Source organism: Pelophylax lessonae, assembly GCF_965119305.1.
Source record: "Pelophylax lessonae genome assembly, chromosome: 4".
Taxonomy (NCBI): domain Eukaryota; kingdom Metazoa; phylum Chordata; class Amphibia; order Anura; family Ranidae; genus Pelophylax; species Pelophylax lessonae.
This window is the reverse complement of record NC_138771.1, coordinates 245111144-245137546: the sequence shown is the minus strand read 5'-3', so window position 1 is coordinate 245137546 and position 26403 is coordinate 245111144. Positions and strand designations below refer to the sequence as shown.

General features: G+C 46.6%; 1 protein-coding gene across 1 annotated transcript in view; it reads right to left on the bottom strand.

Annotated features, from left to right (window-relative positions):
* Window positions 1–26403, bottom strand: part of ARID2 (AT-rich interaction domain 2) — a 228330-nt gene that overhangs the window by 124263 nt on the left and 77664 nt on the right. The window contains exons 4-6 of the mRNA XM_082255320.1: window positions 18949–19082; window positions 18350–18568; window positions 986–1053 (exon numbers count right to left, since the gene is read on the bottom strand). Coding sequence (XP_082111446.1) covers window positions 986–1053; window positions 18350–18568; window positions 18949–19082 — 421 coding nt within the window. The remainder of the gene's footprint in view (window positions 1–985; window positions 1054–18349; window positions 18569–18948; window positions 19083–26403) is intronic.

The following is a 26403-nucleotide window of genomic DNA, read 5'->3' as shown; positions in this document are numbered from 1 at the left end:
GTCTCATTTCTTTCATTTAAAGTAGCTGCTTGGTCCTGCCAGTCGACTTTGTTAAAAACCTGGCTCCTCCACCTCATGTGTGAATGAGCCATTAAGACTGGGGTTACCTTGGAACTGAAAATACTTTAAAAAAGGGTGTTGTGGCTGAAAAAAGGTGGAGAAACACTGTTCTAAACTGACCACACAAAGCACAGAATCTGATCTGTGTTAACATATGCAGTTTTCATCCTTTTGCTGTCCATTTAGAGGTACAGGACACTGTGCAGACACATAGCATGCCTGTATTGGGTAATTTAAATCAAGTCACCATACCCTCCTACCAATCAAAGCCCGTCATTTCTTTTCTTTGCAGGAATTCTGACTTGCTACTCTGCCACTACATAAACCTCTTGCTAACTCCTCTGAAAAGATATATCTTTTCTTTGTGCATTAGAACCTGACTCAATCTGCTGCCCTATCTGTGTGCGATCCACCTCGTGAGCTTCTCAATTCATAGCAGCGACAGTACTGGATGGTCATTGGCTTATTGCGAATTACATATACACATAACCAATAACCTCATGGGATCACAGTATCATGGCCTAAGGATTGGACTTTTTTGAATTGAAGATTGCAGAGGATTCAGGGCGGTTTCACACTGATCAGTTGCACTTTACCCACAGAGCAGTGTAACTGGGGTTTTCATGTGGGTTAGCTGCGCTTTCCCATAGACTTCTATTGATGTGTTTTCTGAAAACGCACCAAAGGCCTGCATGCAGGACTTTTGGTGCGCTTTCTGAAAGCGCACAAATAGAAGTCTATGGGGAAATGCAGCTTACCCACATGAAAACTACAGGCACAATGCACTTCAACCAAAGCTCAGCAGGGTAATGTAAAAGTGCCCTTAAAACCTACAATTCAGATGTATGCTAGTACACATGAATTCAATAGTTCTATTTTTCAACATTTTTATAGCATGTTTATCACTCAAGGAGAAATACATTACCTGTACAAAATCCCTGTCTGTTTTTTCCTTCCATTCATCACCAAAAACCGCAGAAAAAGATCCCAGAGCTGTTAAATTGCCAAAATTAAAGTCATAAAAGAATGAAGTATAACAAATTAAATCAAAAAAACATTAAAACTTAAGCAATTAAATATTAAAGTTAAATTAAAGAGAATTAGTCTTTCTAGGGTGAGTGCAGTGCAAATATCCTCAGCCTATATCAGCTAGTAATCTATATTTAAATAACTAGGGGGGGTAAGGATTAAAATACTAGGTCTAAAAAAAATATATATCTCTGATGTTCATTGACAAACACAGCTCCTGAACTTCTTACTTATTGGGTTATAATGCCCCCTACAGGAGTAGGGCACTAGGCAGAAAAAAAAAAAAAAGTCTGGCTTTGCCTATGGGCAGTCCCAGGGGGTATACTCCCTCTCTCTGCTATAAGTACAAGCAGTGTCAAAGAAAATACAACTCCACAGAGGGGTGGGTGCTGTGTCCGTCAATGTGGGTGCTGTGTCCGTCAATGAACATAAGAGAAACGGACTTTAAGCCAAGTCAAAAATCCCATTTTCTCTTTCGTTCACTGGCGGACACAGCTACTGATCATCTTAACTATTGAGACGTCCCAAAGCAGTGTTAAACATGAGGGGTGGGAACAACAAAAGAAATTACCAAGGCTAAACTTTAGACAACCAGGTAAAAAGGAGTTCAACAACTGGAGCCCACCTGAAAAATACACCCTCAAAGAGGACCAGGACCTCTAAACAGCTACCTACAAAACCTTGCGGCCAAAGGAAGCACCCATGGATGCCAACACATCTACTTTATAGAACTTTGTGAAACTGTGCTCTGACGACCAGGTCGCCGCCTTGCAAACCTGCGTCGCTGATGCCTGATGACGGAAGGCCCAGCACTGAGTGCCCGAGTAGAGCGTGCCTTGACAGGTAAAGGAGGAACATGACCCTTGATGGAATAGGCCTGAATCACAGTCTGATCCATCTGGAAATAGTCACAGAGGAAGCAGACAACACTTTCTAAGGCCCATCCGTGAGCACAAATAGTTGCCAGGTACAGCACAATCGCTTGGACAACATCCAAGGCATGCAAACTAATTTCCTACGGATGCTTTGGCCTGGGACACAGGGAAGGCAACACGTCCTTTCAAATTCATTCAAATTAAAATGAGACACAACCTTTGGAAGGAACGACGGACAGGGACGAAGAAGGGAAACAGGATAACGCCACCAATTCAGACACCCTGCGTGCAGAGGTAATAGCCACCAAAAAGGCCACCTTCTGGGATAGGGTAGGCAGGGGAATCTCCTGAAGATTCTCAAAAGGAGGCTTCTGGAGGACAGAGCACCAAATTGAGGTCCCAAGGTGGCAACGGAAACTGCACTGGAGGAGCAAAGTGCCAAACTCCCTGAAGAAAAGTACGCACCAGGGAGTGTGTGGCCAGGGGCCATTGAAAGAAGACCACTAAGGGTGACACCTGACCCTTGATAGTATTTAAGGCTAGTTTCTGCTCAATCCCCGTTGAAGGAGTCAAGATCCGAGCCACAGAATAAGAGCTAGGATGAACCCCAAGAGACTCACACCACGCGATGTACGTCTTCCACCTACGATGGTAGATCTTCCAAGTAGATTTCCGAGCTTTTAACAGTGTCGGAATCACCAACTCAGATGATATTGACCCCACAGCGCCACAAACCTCTGCAGCCGAGACGCCAACAGATACACATCGGGGATGCCCCACCGGAGACACAACTGATGAAACGCCTCTGGATGAAGGGACCACTCCCCTAGGTCCCCTGCCGACAGGTAATCCACCTGCCAGTTTTCCAACCTGGGAATGTGTATGGCAGAGAGCTGGAACAAACCGTTCTGCCCACCTTAGAATGCCGGCTACCTCCAAAGCTACCAGGACACTTCTTGTGCCCCCCTGATGATTGACATAAGCCAAGGCCGCGGCATTGTCTGAATGAATGCTCACTGGACATCCCTGAAGATGATCCATCCATTGTTCCAGGCACAATCTGATCACTCGAGTTCCAAGACATTGACCAGTAGTCTGGACTCATCCAACGTCCAGATCTCCTGAGCAGAATTTTTGCCAAGGACGCCTCCCCAGTCAGACAGGCTGGCATCCGTTGTGAACACTGTGTAATACAAGGGGAGGAAGGATTTTGCCAGCCAAAGCGCCGGAGAACGAAGCCACTATATCAGGGACTCTTTCTGATTGTCCAGAGACTGTGGATTCCTGTCATATTTGGCCAGAATGTCCCTTTGCAGGGACTTCATATGGAACCGCCTTGAAGGTAGACACCATCAGGCCCAGCACCCACATGCAAGTCCGGAGGGATGACCATCAGCTGGACAGCAGGAAACGATTGCAGCCTGCAGTTTCTGGGATTAGTCCAGAGAAGGAACACTCTGGCTAAGGCCAAGTCCAGAGTCAGACCCAGGTAGCCCAGCTTTGTGGACAGAACCAGAGCAGACATCTGAAAATTCAGAATCCAGCCGATTCGTATAGAGAGTTTGTATAGTCATCTCCAGGTTTTCCACCAGAGCAGAAGGATATTCCGCTCGCAGGAGGTTGTCCAAGATGCCCAGTACCACGATCCCCCATTGGCGTAACAATGCTAGCACCGGGGTCAACACTTTTGTGAAGACCAGAGGAGCAGAGGTGAGATCAAAGGGTTATGCCACAAACTGATAATGCTCCTCTCCCACGTCAAAGAGGAGGAAGGGCTGGTGACTGGCACATTTTAGAATGTGAAGGTAAACATCCTTGATGTCGATAGAGGCAAGAAAATCCCTGATGCAGGGATGTCACCACCGTGCAATCGCACTCTATTCTGAACTTCTGCACCCAAAGCAATTCAGTGCCTTGAGGTCCAGGATTGGACACACCTTGCCTTCCTTCCTAGGAACTGTAAACAGGTTTGAGTAAAAACCCTAAAAAAGTTCCGACGTCGGAACTGGAACAATCACCCCTTGAAGTAACAGTTCTTGCACTGCCCCAAACAGACCCTGTAAGCGGTCCAGGGACAGCCGCAAGTTGGAAGGAGAGAACCTTGTAGCTGGACTGTATTGACTTTGTGGACTCACTTGTCTTGTACCAGGGAAGTCCACGGTCCAGAAACCAGCAAAGACGTCCCCCCACCCCCAATACGAGTGAGGGCACACCTTCATGCTGAAAGGGCCTTGTCTGCGGGTCTGGGTAAGCATGCTCTCGACTTGCCAGGCAAAGTTCGCTTGGATCCACCCGAGGAAGCCCTGAAAGGCTTTGATCCCTTGTCAGTCGCCCCTGAGAGTGAAAGGAAAAGAAAAAAAAAACAAAAAAAAAAAAAAAACTTATGAGCCGAGAAGGCTGGCCCACGTCTACGATGAGGGTCCTTGCCCTTAGTAGCTTGCCGAAGAAAGGTATTCTTCTCCCCTGCGAGACCCTTGATGTCATTCATGGTAGCTCCAAACAGGTGATCTCCTTGAAAAGGAAGATCAATTAAAGGCCTTTTTAGAAGTCTGGTCCACAGACCAGCATTTGAGCCAAAAAATACACAGAAGGACCACTGCTGAAACAGAGCTTAGAGACTAGGGGAGTCGCATCTAAAGAGGCATTACAGATAAACTGTAGCCCCTGGACAAACTGGTCCACCCGCCCAGCAAAGGCAGGGGGGAGCCACTCCTCCTCCAGGTCACGGCGTAAAAGCTTAGCCCAGAGTTTGCAACACAAGTTCAATGGTAAATACAGGCCTCAGTGCCGAACCAGCCAGGGTGTAAATATTCTTCCTGTCAGCCAGGTTCTTAAAGGCCGGGGACTCTTCAACTGGAATCATGGTTGCTTTGGTCAATCTGGAGACCGGTGGGTCCGCCACAGGTGCAACAGACCACTTTTTAAAGAAGGGACTCCTCATATGGGTACCGCATAGCAAATTGGAAAAAAAAAAACAAATCCACCCAGGACACGAAGGACTCCAGGACCGTCCGTGCATTAATAGATGGTTGGGACCCGAAGGGCCCGGGTAGCCTCTGATAGGGGTTCAGATGATGAAATGTGCTCCAAGGACTTCATGAGTCAATAGGGGGACCCAACAAAAAAAAAAAGGTGTAAAAAAACTCTGCTAAGGGACACCCCCACCACTCCGGCAGCACCAACTAGTAACGGAGCACCCAAACGATCCTCAGCAGAGAGGGAGAGGACCCCACTAGACTCACCACCCAGCAGAAACCAGGCACCGCAGCCACCAGGAGAATCTGCACTGCACGTGCGGCAATCAGGAAATGAAAAGATCCAGGAGTCAGCACCAGGGGATGAGGAGGGGCTCCCACCGCCGAAATAGCCACCCAGAGGGCTCCACTGTCATGGCCGCTGCTATTTTAAATGGCAAACCGCCGCAAAATGGCCACCGGACTACACAAACATGGCTGATGTGCATTAAGCACACAAGCTGCAACGAAATAGCAGCACCACAGGGATCCCCAGGCCTCAAACAACAGCACAGGCAGGAAGGGGGGCCCAGGCAGGATCCCCCACCAGGTACGGTTAAACCCCCCCCCCAATGTTGCCAGCACAGCACCCTGCCCCAGGCGGTGGACCAGGCCACCCCACAGCCCCAGCGAAGGAGGGGGCGGATAAGGCTCACAGAGACCCCCAGACCGACGAGGGGGGTGCCTACGGGAAGGAGGGGAGCTGGGGGTCTGACTTTTCCAAGGAGGGGCCCACATCCACCCCAAAACCCTCCAGGGGGAGAGGGGGGTGCCGCTACCCACCATACCAGGAACCAGGCGGGCACCACTCCAGACAGAACCTCCTCTCCATCAAAATGGGGGGCTGTCGGGCAGGAGGAACGCTGCGACTCAGGCCAAGACCCGGTCGTATGCGACCTCGTGAGGTGTTTAACTCGCAAGTCCAGCCCCTGTCGAGTGAGGCTATGTTACGGCCGAGGTCTGCGCCCGCTTGCTGGCCAGACTGGGGTGACCACTGGATCTAGATTATCCAGCCTGTCGCCCAGTCCGCCAGTTGACTGTAGATCTCACAGGAAAAAAAAAAACAGGAGAAAATAATTGTTTAACTAGAAAAAATTGCCAGGACCAGGAGATCCCAGAAAGAAACTAGGTCCTTACTCCTGACTAGGGAGAGGGGGAGTATACCCCCTGGGACTGCCCATAAGCGTAGCCAGACTTTTTACTGCCTAGTGTCCTACTCCTGTAGGGGGCAGTATAACCCAATGGTTAAGATGATTAGGAGCTGTGTCAGTCAATGAACAAAAAAAAAAAAAAACATTTTAATATTATGAACTGAGCAACCTTTTTCATGCTTAGTGCATATAGGGAAAGTTACCATGTGTGCCAATTTAAAAACATAAGTATCAGAGAGAGGGCTGCTGAAAGCTACATCAAAAAGTAGCTGGGAGCAAAATGTGAAAAAACAAAAAACTGGAGAGGGTGTTGGGAGACACTGCTGCTCTGAAGTATCCTCATTTACAGATCTCTAAAGGCCCATGTGTTTTTAGTTGAGGAAACACTGGAAAGTAAATTGCGGTAAATTCATAACACAAATATCTATGGAGATGAACACTGGCGAGTACCAGAGACCTGAAAATACTAGAGTCAGAAAAAAAACTGCAAATGCTCTTCTCTGGTTTTTGAAACCTGTAACATTGTAAGGCAGAACCATAGTCTTATAGTTGACTGGAAAATGCTTACAAAAGGGGAGAAAAAATTATCTATACTGCTGTAATGCTAAAAAGTTTAAGATTTCCAGTTTGTTTCTTTGATTTTTAGGACCCCAGTTCCTTTTTCAAGAATATAACTTTTAGATGCCGGAAAACACCTGTTTGCTAGGACAAACTGCCTCTAACAGAGAAGTAACAGGAGCAGATGCAAGTCTTGCAAAAGATGAGTTCATTATGAGATTTCCAGAGCCACTAGTTGCCTGATGCTCTACAGGTTCAACCACTCCAGCAAATACGTGGGTATCAGTACTAGGGATCGACCGATATCGATTTTTCGTTGCCGATACCTTTGCATATCAGTATCGGCCGATATGGCCCGATATTTTGAACATTTAAAGTTTTGCAAAATAAACAATTTTCGAAACAAATCTGTTACTGAACATGTTAATGTTAGTTTATTAACATTTTAAACATTAAGTGCCCATTCACACTACCGCGACTTGTCAGGCGACTGGTCAGCCTCACAAGTCGCGGTCCATGCAGTGCTACGGGAACCGTTCTAATAGGAGCGACTCAAGTCGCTCCGACTTAGAAAATGGTTCCTGTACTACTTTGGGACTTTCTTCTAGTAGTCAGTGCAAAACTGCTAGAAGACAAAAGCTAGACAGTGGAATAGATTTGAGTGGAGTGGACACTAGTACTATACTACTACATTTTCAATACTCCCAGTTAAGTAGAATAATATTATAGTGCAGAAAGCATAACATTTCAGAATGTTCACCAGTTACGGCTTCTGTTTTTTTCATACATTGCTGCCACTTCACTAAACTAAAAACATGCTCACTTGGTACCAAGGAAGGAGGAGCAGAAAGGTATCTTCTAGCATGAGAAGCAAGTCTTTTTTTAGTGTGCCTCATTTTCTTTCCACCACTGAAGAGGATCACCACTTCTGTCAATTACTGGTTCCTTCAAATTGAGATGAAGTTCATCATCCAGGCTCATTATTGCAGATTCAGAAGAATCCTCCACATGGGCCCCAATAAAACACTGAACATGGCATCTATTCGACCATGATGAAGGTTCTCTTCTGTTCGTTGTCTTCTTGGACATTTTTCTCTTTTTGAAGCCTCCTGCTCTTCCACATTAGAAACCTGCTCTTCTTGACTTTTCTTTTCGGCAGGAACCTCCTGTTGAATATCTTCTCTCAGCCATTGTTTTGCCTTGGCCAATACATCAGAAGAGAAAGGATGGTTATTGTATCGAGGATCCAAAAGACATGCAAAGCACAACATTTTATTCTCTTTATGCTTCTCAAAACGTTTGGCGAGGCTGTCCCTCATTGCCTGCCTAAATGTTTTAGTGCCACGTGTGTTGGGTCCTTTATTCTCTTGAAGAAGCATCTTCAGCACTCTCACACATGGGATGACAGATGACACAGATGAGTCGTAATGACTCACCTCTAGTGTCACTTCCTCTATGGGGAGGAGGGTCTCAATGACATTGGCTACAATGTCCCACTGATCAGCAGTAGGACAAGAATATCCTTCATATTCACCTGAATATATTGTAAAAACTCGCTTCTGCTCCAGCATTCTTTGCAGCATAAATGCAAACAAATACTACACCGACCTTTTTCTGGTCTCAGTGTTTTTAGTGGTTTTGAATCTTTAACCGGTTGCCGACTGCGCACAGTATATTTACTGCGGCAGTCAGCCCCGGCCAGGCAGAGTGACGTAGGTCTACGTCGCTCGCCTGTCACTCCTTTTAGAGCCAATAGCGGGCGAGCGCGCGCCCGCCTCGGCTCGTTCACAGAGGAGTGCGGGCGTGTGACCGGCGGACCCGATGTCTGCCGGTCACACTACGATCGCCGGTACAGCGGGAGAAAGACAGAGCGGCTTATGTAAGCAAGCCGCCTGTCATTCTCCCCTGTGTAAAAATGAAGATCAGACGGTTCTACTATGTCGAACCGTTGATCTTTGTTTTTACACTAGGAGACCTGTCCCACTAAAGTAAGAATCACACCCCTAGGACACACTTAACCCCTCCCTGTCCAATACAGTTAACCCCTTCCCTGCCTGTGTCATTTTTGCAGTAACAGTGCATATATATAGCACTGATTACTGCAGTAATGTCACTACTGGTACCCCCAAAAGTGTCAAAAATGTCAGTCAAGGGTCCGATCTGTCCACCGCAATGTCGCAGTACCGCAAAAAAAAAAAATCGCAGATCGCCGCCATTACTCGTTAAAAAAAAAAAAAACACCAAAAATGACAAAAATCTTTCCCTTTGTTAGTAAACGCGATAACATTTGCGCAAACCAAATCAAAATACGCTTTTTGCGATTTTTTTTTACCAAACATATGTAGCGTAAAACAATTTGGCCGAAAATGTTAAAAAATTTTGATTTTTACATTTTTTGAGGGGAATTTCATATAAAAAAAAAAAGTGAAAAATAGTTATTTTTGCAAAAATTACGCTCTTTGTTTATAGCGCATGATCAAAAAATCACACAGGTGATCAAATACCACCAAAAGAAAGCTCCGTTTGTGGGAAAAAGACGACGTGAAATTCGTTTAGGTACAGCGTCGCACGACCGCGCAATTGTCCGTTAGAGTCACGCAGTAAAAAAAAAAAAAAAAAAAAATCGCAAAAAACCCCCTGGTCAGGAAGGGGGTAAAATCTTCCGGGGCTCAAGTGGTTAACATGTACCTTGTAATTTTCCATTTTTAACAATTTTAATGTTAATGCTCTTATTTGCATTTTTGACATGGTAATTTATTCATGTATGCAGGTGCGCACACCATTGTGTTGGTAGGTGTACCTCACGATTTATATATTTTATATTCACAATTGTCCATAGCCCCATAGCCTGTTTTTTGTCTTTGTTACCCTCGGGTCCATACATATTCCCCTCTTTCTAGTGGTTCATTTGCAGCATTCATCAGCAACATTATTCCACTCCCGTCATCTCCTAATAGGCGTGATATAAGCATCCCAAGTGGAGGTGCAGGCCAGCCTGACGAAGGAGGTTGATCCTCTGAAACAACGTTGCGACCCACCCTCTCCACAGTCTCAGCTGTCTTGTACCGGCTTCAGTGGAAGAACCGGCAGTGTCTTGTGACGCTGCATCTGGCTCACCACTGTGCAGCGCTGATGTCTCTAGGAAGAGGAGTTTTTTTGAGATTTCCCCTCCCCCCTCCCCCGGCATCTCCGGATCATCCATCTTCCATCCTCTATCCCTGGACCCTGAGAACACATCTGTGGCTGGGTGCATGCGATCCACACCACCCCTCGGCACCTAACCTTTGGGGATCCACGCTTTTAGCACCTGACTGTTGATGCTGGTCTTCTTCCACGTAAGTGCATTGTAATAAATTTGTTTTTACTTTTACAAATCTCTGACCTGGCGCCCTCGTTTTTCTTTTACTCTTTGCAGCATGTGATGTGTTGAGTACCATTGTGTTAATCAAGTTGTTTTTGGGTAGGCCAAGGTCTTCCTGAATGCACCTCAGTCGCTGCTTGGCAAGGATTGAATGGTGGAAATGGCCTGCGCACCTCTTCAGCATACTAATTATGTCAAGCAAAGCTCTCTGGTTTGACAGACCATTTACCACAAGTTGGAGGGTGTGTGCCATGCAACTGAGGTCTGACACTTCAGCAAGTCCTTTCACCATGTTCACTCCGCTGTCTCGCAGCACAAGCATCACTCGGCCTTTGGCAATTCCCCATTCTTCTAGTATGCCTAGAAACCTTTCTCCAATGTATTCCCCAGTGTGGGATCCTTGCGTCACCTTTGTATTCAACACCAAATGCCTTCTTGTCCATCCGCTGTCAATGAAGTGGCATGATAAAATAAAAGGAATTGGCAGCACTCCAGGTTGAGTCAAAATCCAGGTTTATTGACTGGACATCCAAATATGACAATCGTGACAAGGTAGACGCGTTTCACACACTGACTGTGTGCTTAATCATTACTGAAGTGGCATGTAAGACTCATTAGTGATTCTGTTTGTCCTGACCAGCAGTCAGTCGTGAATGAGAGTGAGTTGCCCGCATTCTCTGGTTTCAGCATAGCCTTTACTTTCTCAAAGACCTTTTGGTGAATCTTTCCCAGAATTTTGGTTCAATAATACTTGTCATTCTTCAGTATGTACCTTGGCTCAACTATGGACATCAACCGCTTAAATCCAGAGTCAGACACCATTGTAAATGGCTGGTTATCAGTGACCATCTCTGTGATTACTCTGTCCAGCAGCTGGGATCTTCCATCCGATTTTAGCCACCTGTTTTTTTTTCTGAAACATATCTGTTATTGTTGCCTGGGATAGTGATGTTTCACCTTGTGATTAATTTTGTTTTTTTCTGTGCTGCACGATATGATTCAACATGATTAACTCTTAGATGGGCCCAAAGATTTGACGTATTTTTGATTTTTGCAGTTATTGATCCCATGCTTACGTTGTTTGTGCACGTGTTGCACAGTGCTGCTGCTTTTTTTGGAGATGGAGATGAGAAATAGTCCCAGACCACACTTAATTTTTCTATTTGCATCCATCTCCATTGAAATTTGAAAGACACTACTGAAATAGAATATAGGCTTTAAAAAAAAAAAAAAACTGGCTGGCTGGCTGGCACCCTGTGGTGACGAGTGGCTGGCTGGCACCCTGTGGCGGTTGGGCTGGCTGGCACCCCGTGGCGGTTGGGCTGGCTGGCACCCCGTGGCGGGTGGCTGGCTGGCACCCCGTGGCGGGTGGCTGGCACCCTGTGGCGGGTGGGTGGCACAGGCCCAGGGCCTGTAGCTGGCTGGCACCGGGCAGCTGTGGGTGGGTGTATGTATGGCGGCTGTGTTAAACACACTGCTGTGTACACTCAGTGTCGGGCCGAGACTCCGTGACTCTGGAGTCACGACGAGGCGGCCTTCGAAGGTAGAGGATGTCCCAGTAGTGCGCTGAGGCGCCTGGCGCGACATATGCAATGACATCACGACAATATTGGTAACCTCAGGGGCCGATTCCGATATATCAGGGAAAGTGCATATCGGCCTTGCCAATATACGGTCGATCCCTAATCAGTACTTGACAATTCTATATTTTTAAAGGAAGAAAAATCGGATTTTTGTAAGATCTTACCGTAAAATCCTTTTCTCTTAGCTCATTGACAGACGTAGTCCTCTTTGATTCACATCAATTGGGTTATGTTGTCTCCGCAGGAGTAGGACTAGGCAGAAAGAAAAAACTTTCTGGCTCCACCCTAGGGGCAGTCCCAGAGGGTATATCCTCCCTCTCTCTGCTACAGGAAATCAGTTCTGTTGTAAAGCAGTAACAGAGAATTTAACCCAACCCAACTCAATGATAGAGGGGCGGGTACTACGTCTGTCAATGAGCTAAGAGAAAAGGATTTTACGGTAAGATCTTACAAAAATACGATTTTCTCTGTCGCTCATTGACAGACGTAGTCCTCTTTGATTCACATCAATTGGGACATCCAGAAGCAGTGCCACAAATGAGGGGTGGGATTGACAGAAATCAAAATCCAATCTAGAAGGCCCAACCGGTGCCAACTAGAAGTTTTAAAGGCTCATTATAAACAAAGAATGAGACTCAAATAAAAATTTCCAACGGAAAAAAACCCTCGAGGTAGACCACTGGTCTCCTCAAATTGCGGCCTGCAAAACCTGATGGCGAAAGGCCCATGGCGCACTAAGTGCCCGAGTGGAGTGCGCCTTAACAGGGAACGGGGGCTCCCGACCCTTAATAGAATAAGCCTGTACCACCATCTGCCTGATCCATTTGGAAATAGTCGCGGCAGATGCAGGCAACCCCTTTTTGGGTCCATCCGGGACCACAAAAAGTGAATCCGTCTTGCGAAACGAGTCTGTCGTTTTCAAGTATACCCTGATCGCCCGGACCACATCCAAGGAGTGCAAAGCAAACTCCCGAGGATGACTGGGCTTAGGACACAGGGAAGGTAATACAATTTCTTCATTCAGATGAAATTCTGAAACCACTTTTGGTAGGAAGGATGGATTCGGACGAAGAACCACCTTATCTCTATGAACCACCAGATATGGGGAACGACAAGATAATGCAGCCAGTTCTGACACTCTGCGTGCAGAAGTGATAGCCACCAAGAAGGCCACCTTCTGGGACAACGTAGGTAGAGAAATCTCCCTAATATCTTCAAAGGGAGGTTTCTGAAGAACCGACAATACTAAATTAAGATCCCAGGGTGGTAACGGCGCGCGCACTGGCGGAGCCAGATGTCGCACCCCCTGGATGAAATTCCGCACCAAGGAATGAGTAGCCAAAGGCTTCTGAAAGAAGATAGCTAATGCTGAGACCTGACCCTTGATAGTGCTCAAGGCCAGTTTCTGCTCAACCCCTTGTTGCAGAAAAGCTAATATTCGACTAACCGAATAAGATCGTGGGTGGAACCCCAGGGGTTCACACCATGCAATGTAGGACTTCCATGTGCGATGATAAATCTTTCTGGAAGTCGCTTTCCTTGCTTTAACTAGAGTAGGAATAACTGAAGCTGACAAACCCTTGTCCTTCAGCACCTGGGTCTCAATAGCCAGGCCGTTAAAGCCAGCGATCGTAAAGCAGGATGGAAGATCGGTCCCTGAGACAGTAGGTCCTCCCTGAGAGGAAGTCTCCACGGGACGTCCGCCACCAGTCTGACCAAGTCGGCGTACCAAGCTCGGCGAGGCCAGTCCGGAGCTACCAGGATTACTGGAATTCCTTCCTCCTCTATCCTGCGAAGAAGTCTTGGCAGTAACCCGAGAGGAGGGAAGGCATACATTAGCTGGTATTGCCCCCACGGGGCGACCAGCGCGTCTGCGGTCTCTGCTAGAGGATCGCGGGAGCGAGCCACAAATCTCTGTACTTTTCTGTTGAATCGTGATGCCAACAGATCCACATCCGGGGTGCCCCAACGTAGGCACAACTGGTGGAAAACTTCTGGATGGAGGGACCATTCCCCCTGATCCAGAGTCTGACGGCTGAGATAATCTGCCTGCCAATTCTCCACCCCCGGAATGAACACCGCAGAGATAGCTGGAACAAACCGTTCCACCCAGCGAAGAATGCAAGCCACTTCCTTGGCCGCCCAGACACTCTTGGTGCCCCCCTGGTGATTGACATAAGCCACAGCCGTGGCGTTGTCCGACTGGATCCGAACCGGGCTGCCCTGGAGCTGCTCGGTCCAGTGAATCAGACAAAGTCTGATCGCTCTCAGTTCCAATACATTTATCGGTAACCTGGATTCTACCGGGGGGACCAAAGTCCCTGAACGGATAACTGACCAAGAATTCCTCCCCATCCGGATAGGCTGGCATCCGTGGTCACTATCGTCCAATATATTGGCAGAAATGACTTTCCCTGGCTGAGCATCGGAGACCGAAGCCACCAGACCAGAGACTCTCTGGTCTGTTTGCTCAATCGGATCCGATAGTCCAGGGATTCCGGATTCCGATTCCATCTGACAAGAATCTCTTGCTGAAGAATTCGGGTATGGGACTGGGCAAATGGGACTGCTTCGAAGGAAGCCACCATCAACCCCAGAACCCTCATGCAAGTCCGAAGGGAAGACCAGCTGTTGGATAGTAACAACTGGACTGCTGATTGAATCTTCCGGAGGAAGAAGGAAAACTCTTGTCCTGAATGTGTCTAGAATTAGACCCAGATATTCGAGCCTCTGGGTGGGAACCAGAAATGACTTCTGCTGGTTCACCAGCCACCCGAATTCCTGTAAAGAAACTATAGTAATTTCTATGTTTTGTAGCAGGGTCTGTGGAGACTCTGCATGAAGCAGGAGATCGTCTAGGTAACCTAGAATCGATATGCCTCTTTGGCGCAGTAGTGCCAACATTGGGGCCAACACCTTCATGAAGACCCGAGGAGCCGTGGCAAGACCGAAAGGTAACGCCACAAACTGATAGTGGTTCTCTTCTACGGAAAGACGTAGAAACCGCTGATGTCCTGCGTAAATGGGAATGTGAAAATAGGCGTCCTTGATGTCTATGGACTCTAGGACATCCCCTGAATGCAGGAAGGCTGCTACTGTGCGAATGGATTCCATTTTGAATTTTCTTATGTTGACAAAGGAATTGAGTGCCCTTAAGTCCAGAATTGGACGCACTTTGCCCTCTTTCCTGGGTATTGTAAATAGGTTTGAATAAAACCCTTGAAAACGTTCTGTCCAAGGAACGTGGACTACCACTCCTTGTTGTAGTAAATCCGTGACTGCTCTCCGCAGATCTTCTAAACGATCCGGGATAGTCGGATATTGGAAGGGAAGAATCGCGCCGGTGGGAGAGATCGAAACTCGATCTTGTACCCTGACCTTATGACTTCGCAAACCCACTTGTCCGGGATTCTGGAGAGCCATGCACCCGGGAACCGGCGAAGACGTCCCCCCACCCCAGTTATGGATGGGGGAGCACCTTCAGGGTTTAGTAGACTTATCTTCAGGTCTGGAAGGGGCTGGCTTTTGCTTGCCCGACCAACGTCCCCTGAAGCCTCCTGAAGGAGCTTTGGAGGACTTAATTTTTTCACCCGCGGGACGAAAAAATTTTTTGTGAGCAGAAAAAGAAGGCCCTCGTCTTTGACGAGGTCCTTTACCCTTAGCATTTTGCGGTAAAAAGGTGCTCTTTCCTCCCGTGAGATCCTTAATGATCTCATCTAAGTTGGCTCCAAATAAACGCTCTCCTGAAAAGGGGATATTAGCCAATGCTTTTTTGGAACCTTGGTCGGCTAACCAACCTTTTAGCCACAGTGTACGTCTGAGAACCACTGCTGAAACTGATGCTCGCGCCAATAATGGAGTGGCGTCTAACGCCGCATCACACACAAACTGTAACCCCTGTATCATCTGTTCCAACAAATCTGATACCGCCTGAGGGACCGCTTCTAAGTCCCGGCGTAACCATTTGGTCCATTCAGTTACAGTCTGTGAAACCAGCCCAATAGCAATTATTGGTCTGAAAGCTGATCCAATCAAGGAAAACATGGTGCGAGACATAGCTTCTATCTTGCGATCCACCGGATCCTTAAAAGACGGAGCGTCTTCTAATGGAATAACCGTGGCTTTATTCAATCTAGCAAATGGTGAATCCACCACAGGTGGTTCTGTCCATTTCTTAATGAGGGTTTCCTCAAACGGATAACGCCTGTTAATGCGTTTAGAAATAGCAGAAGTGCGTTTTGGCAGATTCCATTCTTCTTTGATCGGATTGCCAAAACATTTGGGCAATGGAAAAACCTTCGCCACTTTGATGCGTTTTTTAGTCCCAAAGGGGATCTCAGTCTCAGCTGCTTCCGACGGAAAACCCTGTAATCTTAAGGTTTCTTGAACAGATACAATTAGCGCGTTTACCAACGCTTCCTCTCGGGCTATGGCTGATGCCGAAACATCCTCCTCACTGTCTGAAGAGACAGTACCCGAGACACCAATCCCAGATGAGGTACCTGCAACTGCAGAAATAGGCTCAGATTCTGAATCCGAAGTTTCAGATAACATGGGGTTAGGCGGGGGTCGCTTCCTTGCGCCCTGTCCCTGACAAGCCACTTCCACCCGGGACACAAAGGTCTCCATAATAGCTGACAATGATTCAATCGTAAGCGGGGTGCTGGAGGATCCTGCAGACACCTCGAGGGGATCCGGTGGAGATACATGAGTGGCAGGGTCCATGTTAACCCAGGACACTTTGCCAGAAAAAAACTTTTTTTTTTTTTTTTTTATATGTATCCCCCTAGCCCAATAGCGCCCCTCAGTGTACCTGCTTCTTGACCCCCACAGAGAGAGAGAGAGAGAGAGAGACCCTCAAGGCTCACCACCCGATGCAGAGAAGTTTCCTAACAACTGCAGTCAGCGTTTGTCTCTTACAGACTGGGAAGAACTGTGTTCGTTTTCCAGGGTAGAAGGAAGTGGCTCCGCCCCCTGTGTACGCCTTCCGGCGTTCCCAGCTCTCCTCGAGGTTAGCTGGGCTCTTCAAACATGGCCGCCCCCATACGGGAGACAATAGACTCCAAAAAAATGGCGGCCGGCGTGACCTGCGGACATTCGTGTACCTGGTCTACAGCAAAATGGCGGCGGATTGCCGAAATATCGTCTTCCCAGCACATCCACCTGCATACCACGCTAATGGCGGTTTATCGCTCTGCAGGAGGTCCACTACAGTCAAGGTAGGATTGTACCTCCTATGTCTGCTGTAATACTGCAGTCTGCTGGGTAGAGTGTTAGCTCCCAAACCAAGTCCGCTTGCCCACCAAACACATGCTGTATTTACAAGGGGGACTTTTAGTGTCAGAAAGATACTGACCATGTATGGAGGGGCCCATATTCCAAAATGCCTCATAACGAGGAAAAGGAAACATTTACTCACCATACAGGCACCCTCTCTTCACAATACCCTCTCCACCGGGGTGGGGGGTTGTTGACCACTCCGGACGCCTCGACTTTCTGGTTCCTGGCGTCCAAGCGAGACTTTTAACTCGCAAGGTCAGTCCCTCCAATGGCACTCTGTCGCGGCCGACCCAGCGCGGAGCTCTGGTCTGCACGCGCTCGTAGGCAGAACCGGGGTGACCACTGGATCTCAACATCCAGCCCGTCGCCCGGCCCCGCATACTTACTTGAATGTGTCGCGGCCGACCAAGCGCGATGCAATGGTCTGCGCGCGCTCGTAGGCCGGCTGGGGTGACCACAAGTGTCACCCAGATCCGGCGTAATTTGCTTGAAGATCTCACAGGAAAAAACACTGGAGAAACTACCTAAAAATATTTTTTCTAAAAAAAAATCTTGCCAGGACCAGAGATCCCAGCAAGGAACTTAGGTCCTTACTCCTGACTAGACAGAAAAAAACTGATTTCCTGTAGCAGAGAGAGGGAGGATATACCCTCTGGGACTGCCCCTAGGGTGGAGCCAGAATGTTTTTTCTTTCTGCCTAGTCCTACTCCTGCGGAGACAACATAACCCAATTGATGTGAATCAAAGAGGACTACGTCTGTCAATGAGCGACAGAGAAAGCAATTTTAGGGCAACTTTAGCAAAAGTTGCTATTCTGGTCAAGCAATGCAATTCATGGGCAGTGAAAGCGACCTCACTATCTACTCTTAACCAGATCGCAGGATAGATGGAAAGCGCTTCTATATTCCCAAAAGATTATTACAATGCACTTTAAAAACCTCCAAGTGCATGGAAGAACTCAATAACCACTTAATTTTAAAGGCAAATGTTCTTCACAGATCAGAGCTTACCAACATATTCCTGTGCTTTACGCCTAAAAAAGGGCAGGGCAACTGTTACTCACCAGGCACATTACAGCTAATTATTTTAGGCAGCTTGCTGACAGGCACCCCTTAACCGCTGTTACACTGCCTTCTGGTGGCCCTTTAGGTGGGTTTTATTTTCTGGGAGGCAGAGCGGCTACTGTATCATTTGACTGCTTTGATTGGCTCTCACATGCTCGTTAGCCTGTTCTGTTGGCCCCCAATCAAAAGGTCTTGTCCGACAACTGTCAATGACATGGTCAGTGTGCTGGGAATGCATAATGAGTGGACGCATATGCCCAACAGCTGGGAGTTAATGCCCAACTTTCTTGCCGCCGCATATATGCATTACATGGTCAACAAGAGGCTAAAAAGTCAAAATAACCCAGTAAGCCAAAACAGGCACTTATACTTACTGTCATCAAACACACCAGCATTTGCAAGCAATAACGTGATGATTTTGGGGTCCTTTTCAAGTTGCATTACATGTTTGCTTTCATTAGACAGAAGTGTGCAAACATTAATTGCAAAGTCCACTTCATTAGGGAGTCCAGATAAAAGGGAAAGCACCAGTTTGTTGTAATCATTTGGTGTGTTGAAGTCCATGGTAAGCCCATAACTTTGTCGTAAATAATCTGTAATAAAAAAAAGTGATTTAACAAAAAAAGAAAAAAAAAAGTAATACAACTTGATAATAGCATACTCTAAAAACAGTAACAGTTGTCATACAAACAGGTGAACGTTACAATGTAGCTCTCACTTTCTCTATTTTTCCTGATGACTATTGCCAAAGGGACTAACAGAGGGAAAAATCCAAACTTTAGAGCAGCCACCAGAAAAGGATGAGAGAAATATTCCAATAAGGAAGATTTCTAATTTGCCATGACAAAATGAATTGTTTTTTTTGCAAACCACTATGAAGATTTTTTTACTGTTTAATATAGAAGGCTTACTTCATATATGCCAACTGTAAATGTATTATAAGCATACTGCTCTTAGGAGCTCAAATTTTCACCTGGTACAATATGCTGCTGGTAGTTGTAGGTACATGGTATTGCACCAATGGGGAGCTGCGGTTTTGGATTACCAGGTTGGACCTCATCATCATCTTCCCCAAAGTGATGAACCTTCTCATATTTTTCCAAATACCTAGAACAAAAGAAAATTCAAAATAATAAAAACATGCCACTCAATCTTTTTTTAATAAGTGCATTATAAAAACGGTTAAAGAGTTTACCCTTAAAGACTTTCTTATTCTGTATTTATTTTTATAAATGCTTTCACTGTACAATAAAATGCTGTCCTCCATTTTTAAAAATGATCCCCACTTTTGAAGCAGCTTTTACTGTGGGCATCATCTCTCTGTTCTGTAATTGGATGTGTTGCCCCAGCACCTCAAGATGAGAACTCCGCTATGAGAACCAAGCTTTGCAACCATGCATGCACAGTCTGTCATGTAACCACACATGCTAGTTTGTACTCTTATTCGCAGAATGCTGAACTCAGTTACTGCTGTCTAGAGTGCAGACTGCACATGTGAGTTTAGACAAGTTGAGTTCTCAAAGCCAGATGCTTGTTTGTGAGGTGCTGGGGCCGTGCTTCCAACTGTTGGTCTCTCCTGCCATCTAAAGCAAGACGAAGAGGGGGAGCCCACGGTACAAGCAATTTGGAAAGTAAGGCTCATTTCATGTATCCTTAAACCAGTAATTAATGTATATGGATTTTTTTTATCTTATTAAAAGATAAACACCAAGTCTTCGAAACACAAAAATCTTTAGAACAGGTTTTAAAAGTTTGGGTAAATCCCAATATAGTACAGCTGCTATTTGGATTAAAGGAAAGAATTAACACACAATGGACTTAATGCCACTCTGTTTTTGTGTGGTCGGCACAGCATTCAAGGGCCCCAGATATAACCGTTTGCCCTACAGCCAAAGGGAGACATACAGTTTGCAATCATACTGGGATCAATGGTCACCTTTAGTCTGTATGTTACATACATACACAATTATCACATAAACCTACTAAAAAGCAGGATTCTTTTAAATCCAACATGAAATGAAAAAGACATGGGAAATATCAGAGCAGAAATTCTGTAATAACCTCAGACATGAAAAATTAAAGCATCTCTTTATATAGTGTGTACTTGTCTCAATTAAGATCACTAAATGTAATTTCTGTTGGCTGCTTCTTTCTTCAGGCATGAATCAATTCTAACAATTTCTCCTGACATCAAGAGAAAAAAAGGTAACAGGGGAGGGACCTCTAGCAGATTGACAGCCTCAGCTCTGTTCCTGTGTGAGGGAAGGTGTGTCTCTTTGCTCCAATCAACTCTTAGTGAACTCCTGACTAAGCCTTGCAAAGTGTAACCTCAGCTCTCCACTTTTTCCGGAACTCACACACAAGCTTAAAAAATTCAACACCTTGATTGGAAGTAGAGAAGACTGCAGGTTAACAGGTAACACTTATGTAGGAGAATTTGTTTAATTTCGGTGTATCACCTGAGACTAGTCACTTCACTACGTATATGATAGGGTTTACAACCACTAACTGCTTTCCACCCGCCGTATTGTCAAATGAAAGGCGAGCAGCAGCATTCTTGTTCTAGAAGGACGTCATAGGATGTCCTCCCAATCTCTGCGGTGGCACACGGTGATCAGTGGTGTGCTCTGTCCCCGAGACACAGCGTATCACCGATCCCAGTAAAGAGACAATGACATGGCACTTTACCCATGTGATCAGCTGTATTTAATCACAGCTGATCACATGTAAACAAGGAAATGCCAGTTATCGGCATTCCTCATCACTGAGACAGCGGATGAGGAGAGCAGAGCTGATCAGCGGCATTTCCTCACAGGGGAGATCTGCACAAATAATCAGTGCCCTGATTATCAGAGCAGCCCCAACAGTGCCCCAATGGCCTTCAGCTCATCTGCATTGTTGTGTCTGGTGTCTCATCTTCCTCTTGACAATATCCCACAGATTCTTCATAGGGTTTAGGTCAGGCAAGTTTGCTGGCCTATCAAGCATAGTGATACCATGATCATTAAACCAGTTATTGGTACTTTTGGCAGTGTGGGCAGGTGCCGAGTCCTGCTCGAAAATTAAATTAGCATCTCCATAAAACTGGTCAGCAGAGGGAAACCTGAATTGCTCCAGAATTTCCTGGTAAAGGGCAGCGCTGACTATGGACTTGATAAAACACAGTGGACCAATACCAACAGATGACATGGCTCCCCAAATCATCACTGACTGTGGAAACTTCACAATGGACCTCATGCAACTTGGATTCTGTGCCTCTTCCTCCAGACTCTGGGACCTTGATTTCCAAAAGGAATGCAACATTTTCCACAGTCCGTGATTTTCCACTGAGGGGGCACAGATGTGGCCCTGCTGGGGCACTTCTGGGCACAGATGTGGCACTTGGAAAGAAAAAAAAAAAAAACATACAAGCAGCCTCACGATGCAGCTTCCCCTCCTCTCCTCACAGGATCAGTGTGAGGAGAGAACCGAACATGATGCCGGTTTGTTGACAGTGATCGATCCATCATTGAATGGAGCAATCATGTGGTAAAGGGCGGCTGGGATTGGCCCTTTACCCTGATTCATGACACGCTGGGTCCAAAGAAACCTGGCCATGGACACTGCAGGGGGTGTGCGAGAAGCACGTTCACGGGATGGTGTCATCATACACCAGAATTAGCTGGCTGCGCTGTAGCCGTCATTTAGCTATGGCTCGGTCGGCAAGTGGTTAACTGGCAGCCTAACTTTACAGTTTTCAATGACTTTGCAAGATGGTAAGTCGTTCTAAAGTGATTGAAACCCTCCGGCAGCAGGTTGTCCAGATGAAGGCCAAAGGGATGACCCTTTCAGCCATAGCAAGAAAAGTTTGTCGTTCCAAATCTGTGATTTCTAGAATATTGCAGCTTTACAATGCCACAAACTCATTCAAGTCCCCCCAAGAAGGCTGGTCATCCATAAAAGACAAATGCAAGAGAGGACAGGATAATGTGGAGAATCTCAATTGGCGTATAGGTTCAACACTGCATCTGTGACTGCTCGCCAGATCAGCTCTTAACAGAGTAAGGATCTGTCTCGTCATACAGTTTCTCACTGTCTGCAGAGTGGGCTTTCAGTCCAAATTCTCTTAGTGACCAAACCTATCATTAGCAAGAAAGAATCAAAAGACTACACTAACCTTTGCTGAGGAGCATGTTGTGTGGACAGAGGCGAACTGGTCCAAAGTTCACTTTAGTAATGAAAGCAAGTTTAATTTATTTGGATCCAACGGAAAACATTATGTTCATTGTCAAACTGGGAAAAGACTGAACCCAATGTGTGTAAAGCAGAAGTCAGTGAAAGGTGGAGGGGGAAGCGTCACGGTTTGGGGAACGTTTTCTGCAGCAGGAGTTGGGTCTCTTATATAGCTACATGGCAGAGTGAATGAAAAGGTTTATCAGAACCTTGGACGACATGCATGCCCTTCCCTGAGTTCATCACCCAATCAGCCAGCTTTTCATGCATGACAATGCCCCCTGTCACACAGCAAAATGGGAAAAGCAGTTCCTTGAAGTTGAAAACATTAAAATAATGAAATGGACAGGCCAGAGTGCTGATTTAAACCCAATAGAAAACCTCTGGAAAATCCTTAGCGACCAAGTTATGGCAAAGAAACTCAGTACAGTCTTCGATCTGTGGAAGAGACTGGAAGAAAAGTGGAACAAAATCACACCAGAGCAGAGTTCGAGACTAGTGATGTCCTGTGGCTGCCAATGTGCTGAAGTCATTCAAACAAACACCCGTACACTTCCTACTAAGTACTAATAGTTTATAACCTTCAGAAATTTTAGTTGTAATCTTTCTCTGTGCTACAGTCATTGTGGTTCTCAAATGTTCATAATTGTGTCTTCTACAAAATAAAGATTTTTTTTGTTGAAGTACCTTGGTTGTTTTGAAAAACACTGATCTATTAGCATGGTATAGCCACAACAAAAATCCCATTAAAATTGAGCAATGAAGATTAAAATTTTAGAAAAGTGTTTATAAATGGTTCTCCAATTTTGATTTCCTACAATATATATATATATATATATATATATATATATATATATATATATATATATATATATATATATATATAATGTGTGTATATATGTATTAGGGATCGACTGATATCGTTTTTCATTGCCAATACCGATAATTTGGTACATTTAAAAAAAAAAAAAAATTGTTATTTTTTTTTTTTTTTACTTGACGGGTGCTCTTGTGGAGGGATCTGGGGGTCTATAAGACACTAAACCCCTCCTCTGCACTTAAAAGCATTCAAAACGCCAAGTTTGGTTGTTTTGAATGCTGCAATTTCTTGAATCTGGCGCCAGTACCCGGAAGTGATGTCATGACCTCACTTCCGGGTTTTTGCATGGAGACCCGAGCAGAGCCGAATGCGGCTTTGATCGGGTCTTCGGTGGCCGTGCAGGCTGGTTGCCCGGGTCTCCCGGTGGAAGATGGCGGGGGTAATGACAGTCGAGCTGCTTATCCCGCATCGGTGTCATTACAAGACGGCCAACCGTCAGGTATGGACACTGGTACCGGGGTGATGCCTCTAGCTGCAGGCATCACTCCGGTACAAGTGCATACCGGCCCTTGATATATCAGCTTTGTCGGTAATCGGTCGATCCCTAATATAGATCTATCTCTCTCTCACACATCCATCAGTGGATATAAAAAGTCTACACACCCCTGTTAAAATGTCAGGTTCCTGTGATGTAAAAAAAAAAGAAAATGAGACAAAGATAAATCCTTTAGAGCTTTTTCCACCTTTAATGTGGCCTATGAACTGTACAACTCAATTGAAAAACCAACACACACAGTAGCTTACAAAAGTGAGTACACTCCTCACATTTTTGTAAATATATTTTTTTATATATATTATACATATATATCATACCACTGGCAACAAAAAGTGAGTACACCGCTAAGTAATAAATGTCCAAATTGGTGTCATATGACTCGTGTTACAAGGCATCAGGTGAGAATGGGGACCAGGTGTGTTAAATTTGGTGTTATCGCTCTTACTCTCTCATACTGGTCACTGGAAGTTCAACATGGCACAACATGGCACCTCATGGCAAAGTACTCTGAGGATCTGGAAAAAAAAAAAAACTGAATTTTTGTAAAATCTTACCTGTAAAATTCCTTTCTCTGAGTCCTCCGACAGTCGCCGCCTCTTCATATTCGTCACAATGGGGTATTAGACTTTGCTCCGAAGGAGTAGCTAGGCAACAGAATATGTTAACATTAAAGCTTTTAACATATCCCACCCTCAAGGGGTGGTCCCCTCAGTCAATACCCTCCTACTTCCTGCAACCATATCTCAGTTTCAGTGGAATAGCAGTAGAGTATACAACCAAACCCCAAAAGAGGGGCGGGGGCGGCGACTGTCGGAGGACTCAGAGAAAGGAATTTTACAGGTAAGATTTTACAAAAATTCAGTTTTCTCTTACGTCCTCCGACAGTCGCCGCCTCTTCATATTCGTCACAATGGGGACGTCCCAAAGCAGTGCAAACATGAGGGGTGGGAAACGCATCCGCGCCGTAAGGCAACGCAGTCCCCGCATCAAAGAAAGGAACCTTACCAAAGGAAGGAAACCAGCTGGGCAACAGGAAAAAAATTGCTCAACAGGAGCAACAACCCAGGAAAAAACAAGAACCAGGGGATAAAAACCTATCCCAACAGCCAGAGGTCCCAACAAGGGACCCTAGGGAACTGCCGCACTAAGAACCTTGCGGCCAAAGGAAGCCTCCGCCGATTCCTGAACATCTACCTTGTAGAATTTTGTGAAAGTGTGCACGGTCGACCAGGTCGCCGCCTTACACACCTGGGCTACAGAAGCCCCATGAAGACAGGCCCAAGACGTACTCCGAGATCTAGTAGAGTGCGCCTTCACAGGCACAGGGGGAACCTTCCCCTGCAAAGCATATGCCTGTTCAATGGTCTGCCTGATCCATTTGGCGATGGTAGAGGCCGACGCCGCCATGCCCTTCCGAGGACCCTCAGGAAGAACAAACAAGGAGTCCGTCTTTCGAAAAGACTCAGTCGATTTAAGGTAAACTCTTATCGCCCGAACAACATCCAAAGAATGTAGTCTCACCTCTTTCGGATGTTTAGGCTTCGCGCACAGCGAAGGCAAGACAATATCCTCATTTAGATGGAATTCCGAAACTCGCTTCGGAAGAAAAGAAGGATTAGGTCGCAAGACCACCTTATCCAAATGAATAACCAGGTACGGAGACTTGCAGGACAAAGCCGCCAGCTCCGACACCCTGCGAGCCAAAGTGATCGCAACCAAAAAGGCGACCTTTTTGGACAACATAGACAACGAGATCTCCCTGATCTGTTCAAAAGGAGCAAGTTGTAACACAGATAGAACGAGATTCAAGTCCCAAGGGGGCAGAGGATCCCTCCTAGGAGGAACCAGATGCCTCACACCCTGAACAAAAGTGCCAACCAAGGAGTTGGAAGCCACGGGACGTTGAAAAAGAACGGCCAGCGCAGACACCTGACCCTTTATCGTAGCCAGCGCCAAACGCTGATCGACACCTGTTTGAAGGAAGGACAACACTCGGGAAACCGAGTACGTGCGGGGTGAAAACCCCCTGGACTCACACCAGGCAAAATAGGCCTTCCAAGTACGGTAGTAAACCTTCCGAGGAAGACTTCCTCGCGTTGATCAAGGTATGAACGACCTCAGGAGAGAGACCCCTCTCCTTCAGGACCTCGGTCTCAACAGCCAGGCCGTCAAAGCCAGCGACTGTAAAGCAGGATGGTATATCGGCCCTTGAGACAGGAGATCGTCTCGAAGAGGCAGACGCCACGGGGCGTCGACCGCCAGATTCACGAGGTCTGCGTACCAGGACCGGCGTGACCAATCCGGCGCCACAAGAATCACCGTGCTGCGTTCCGAGTGTAACCTGCGAAGGAACCTGGACAGCAACTGAATCGGTGGAAACGCGTACATCAGCTTGTACTGATGCCACGGGGCCACTAACGCGTCCGACGCGTCTGCCCGAGGGTCGCGCGCCCTTGCCACGAACCTTCTCACCTTGTTGTTGAGACGAGACGCGAACAGGTCCACATCTGGAAGACCCCACTTCGCGCACAACATCTGGAAGACAGCCGGGTGGAGAGACCATTCCCCCTGATCTAGGGTCTGGCGACTCAGATAGTCCGCCTGCCAGTTCTCCACCCCCGGAATGTGAACCGCCGTTATCGCCGGGACATGAGTCTCGGCCCAGGACAGAATGTCGGCCACTTCCCGAGCCGCTCGGGCACTCCTGGTGCCCCCTTGGTGGTTGACGTAGGCCACCGCCGTGGCATTGTCCGTCTGCACCCGAACCGGGCAGCCCTGCAGCCGGTCCGTCCAACGATGAAGACAGAGATTTATCGCACGCAATTCCAGAATGTTGATCG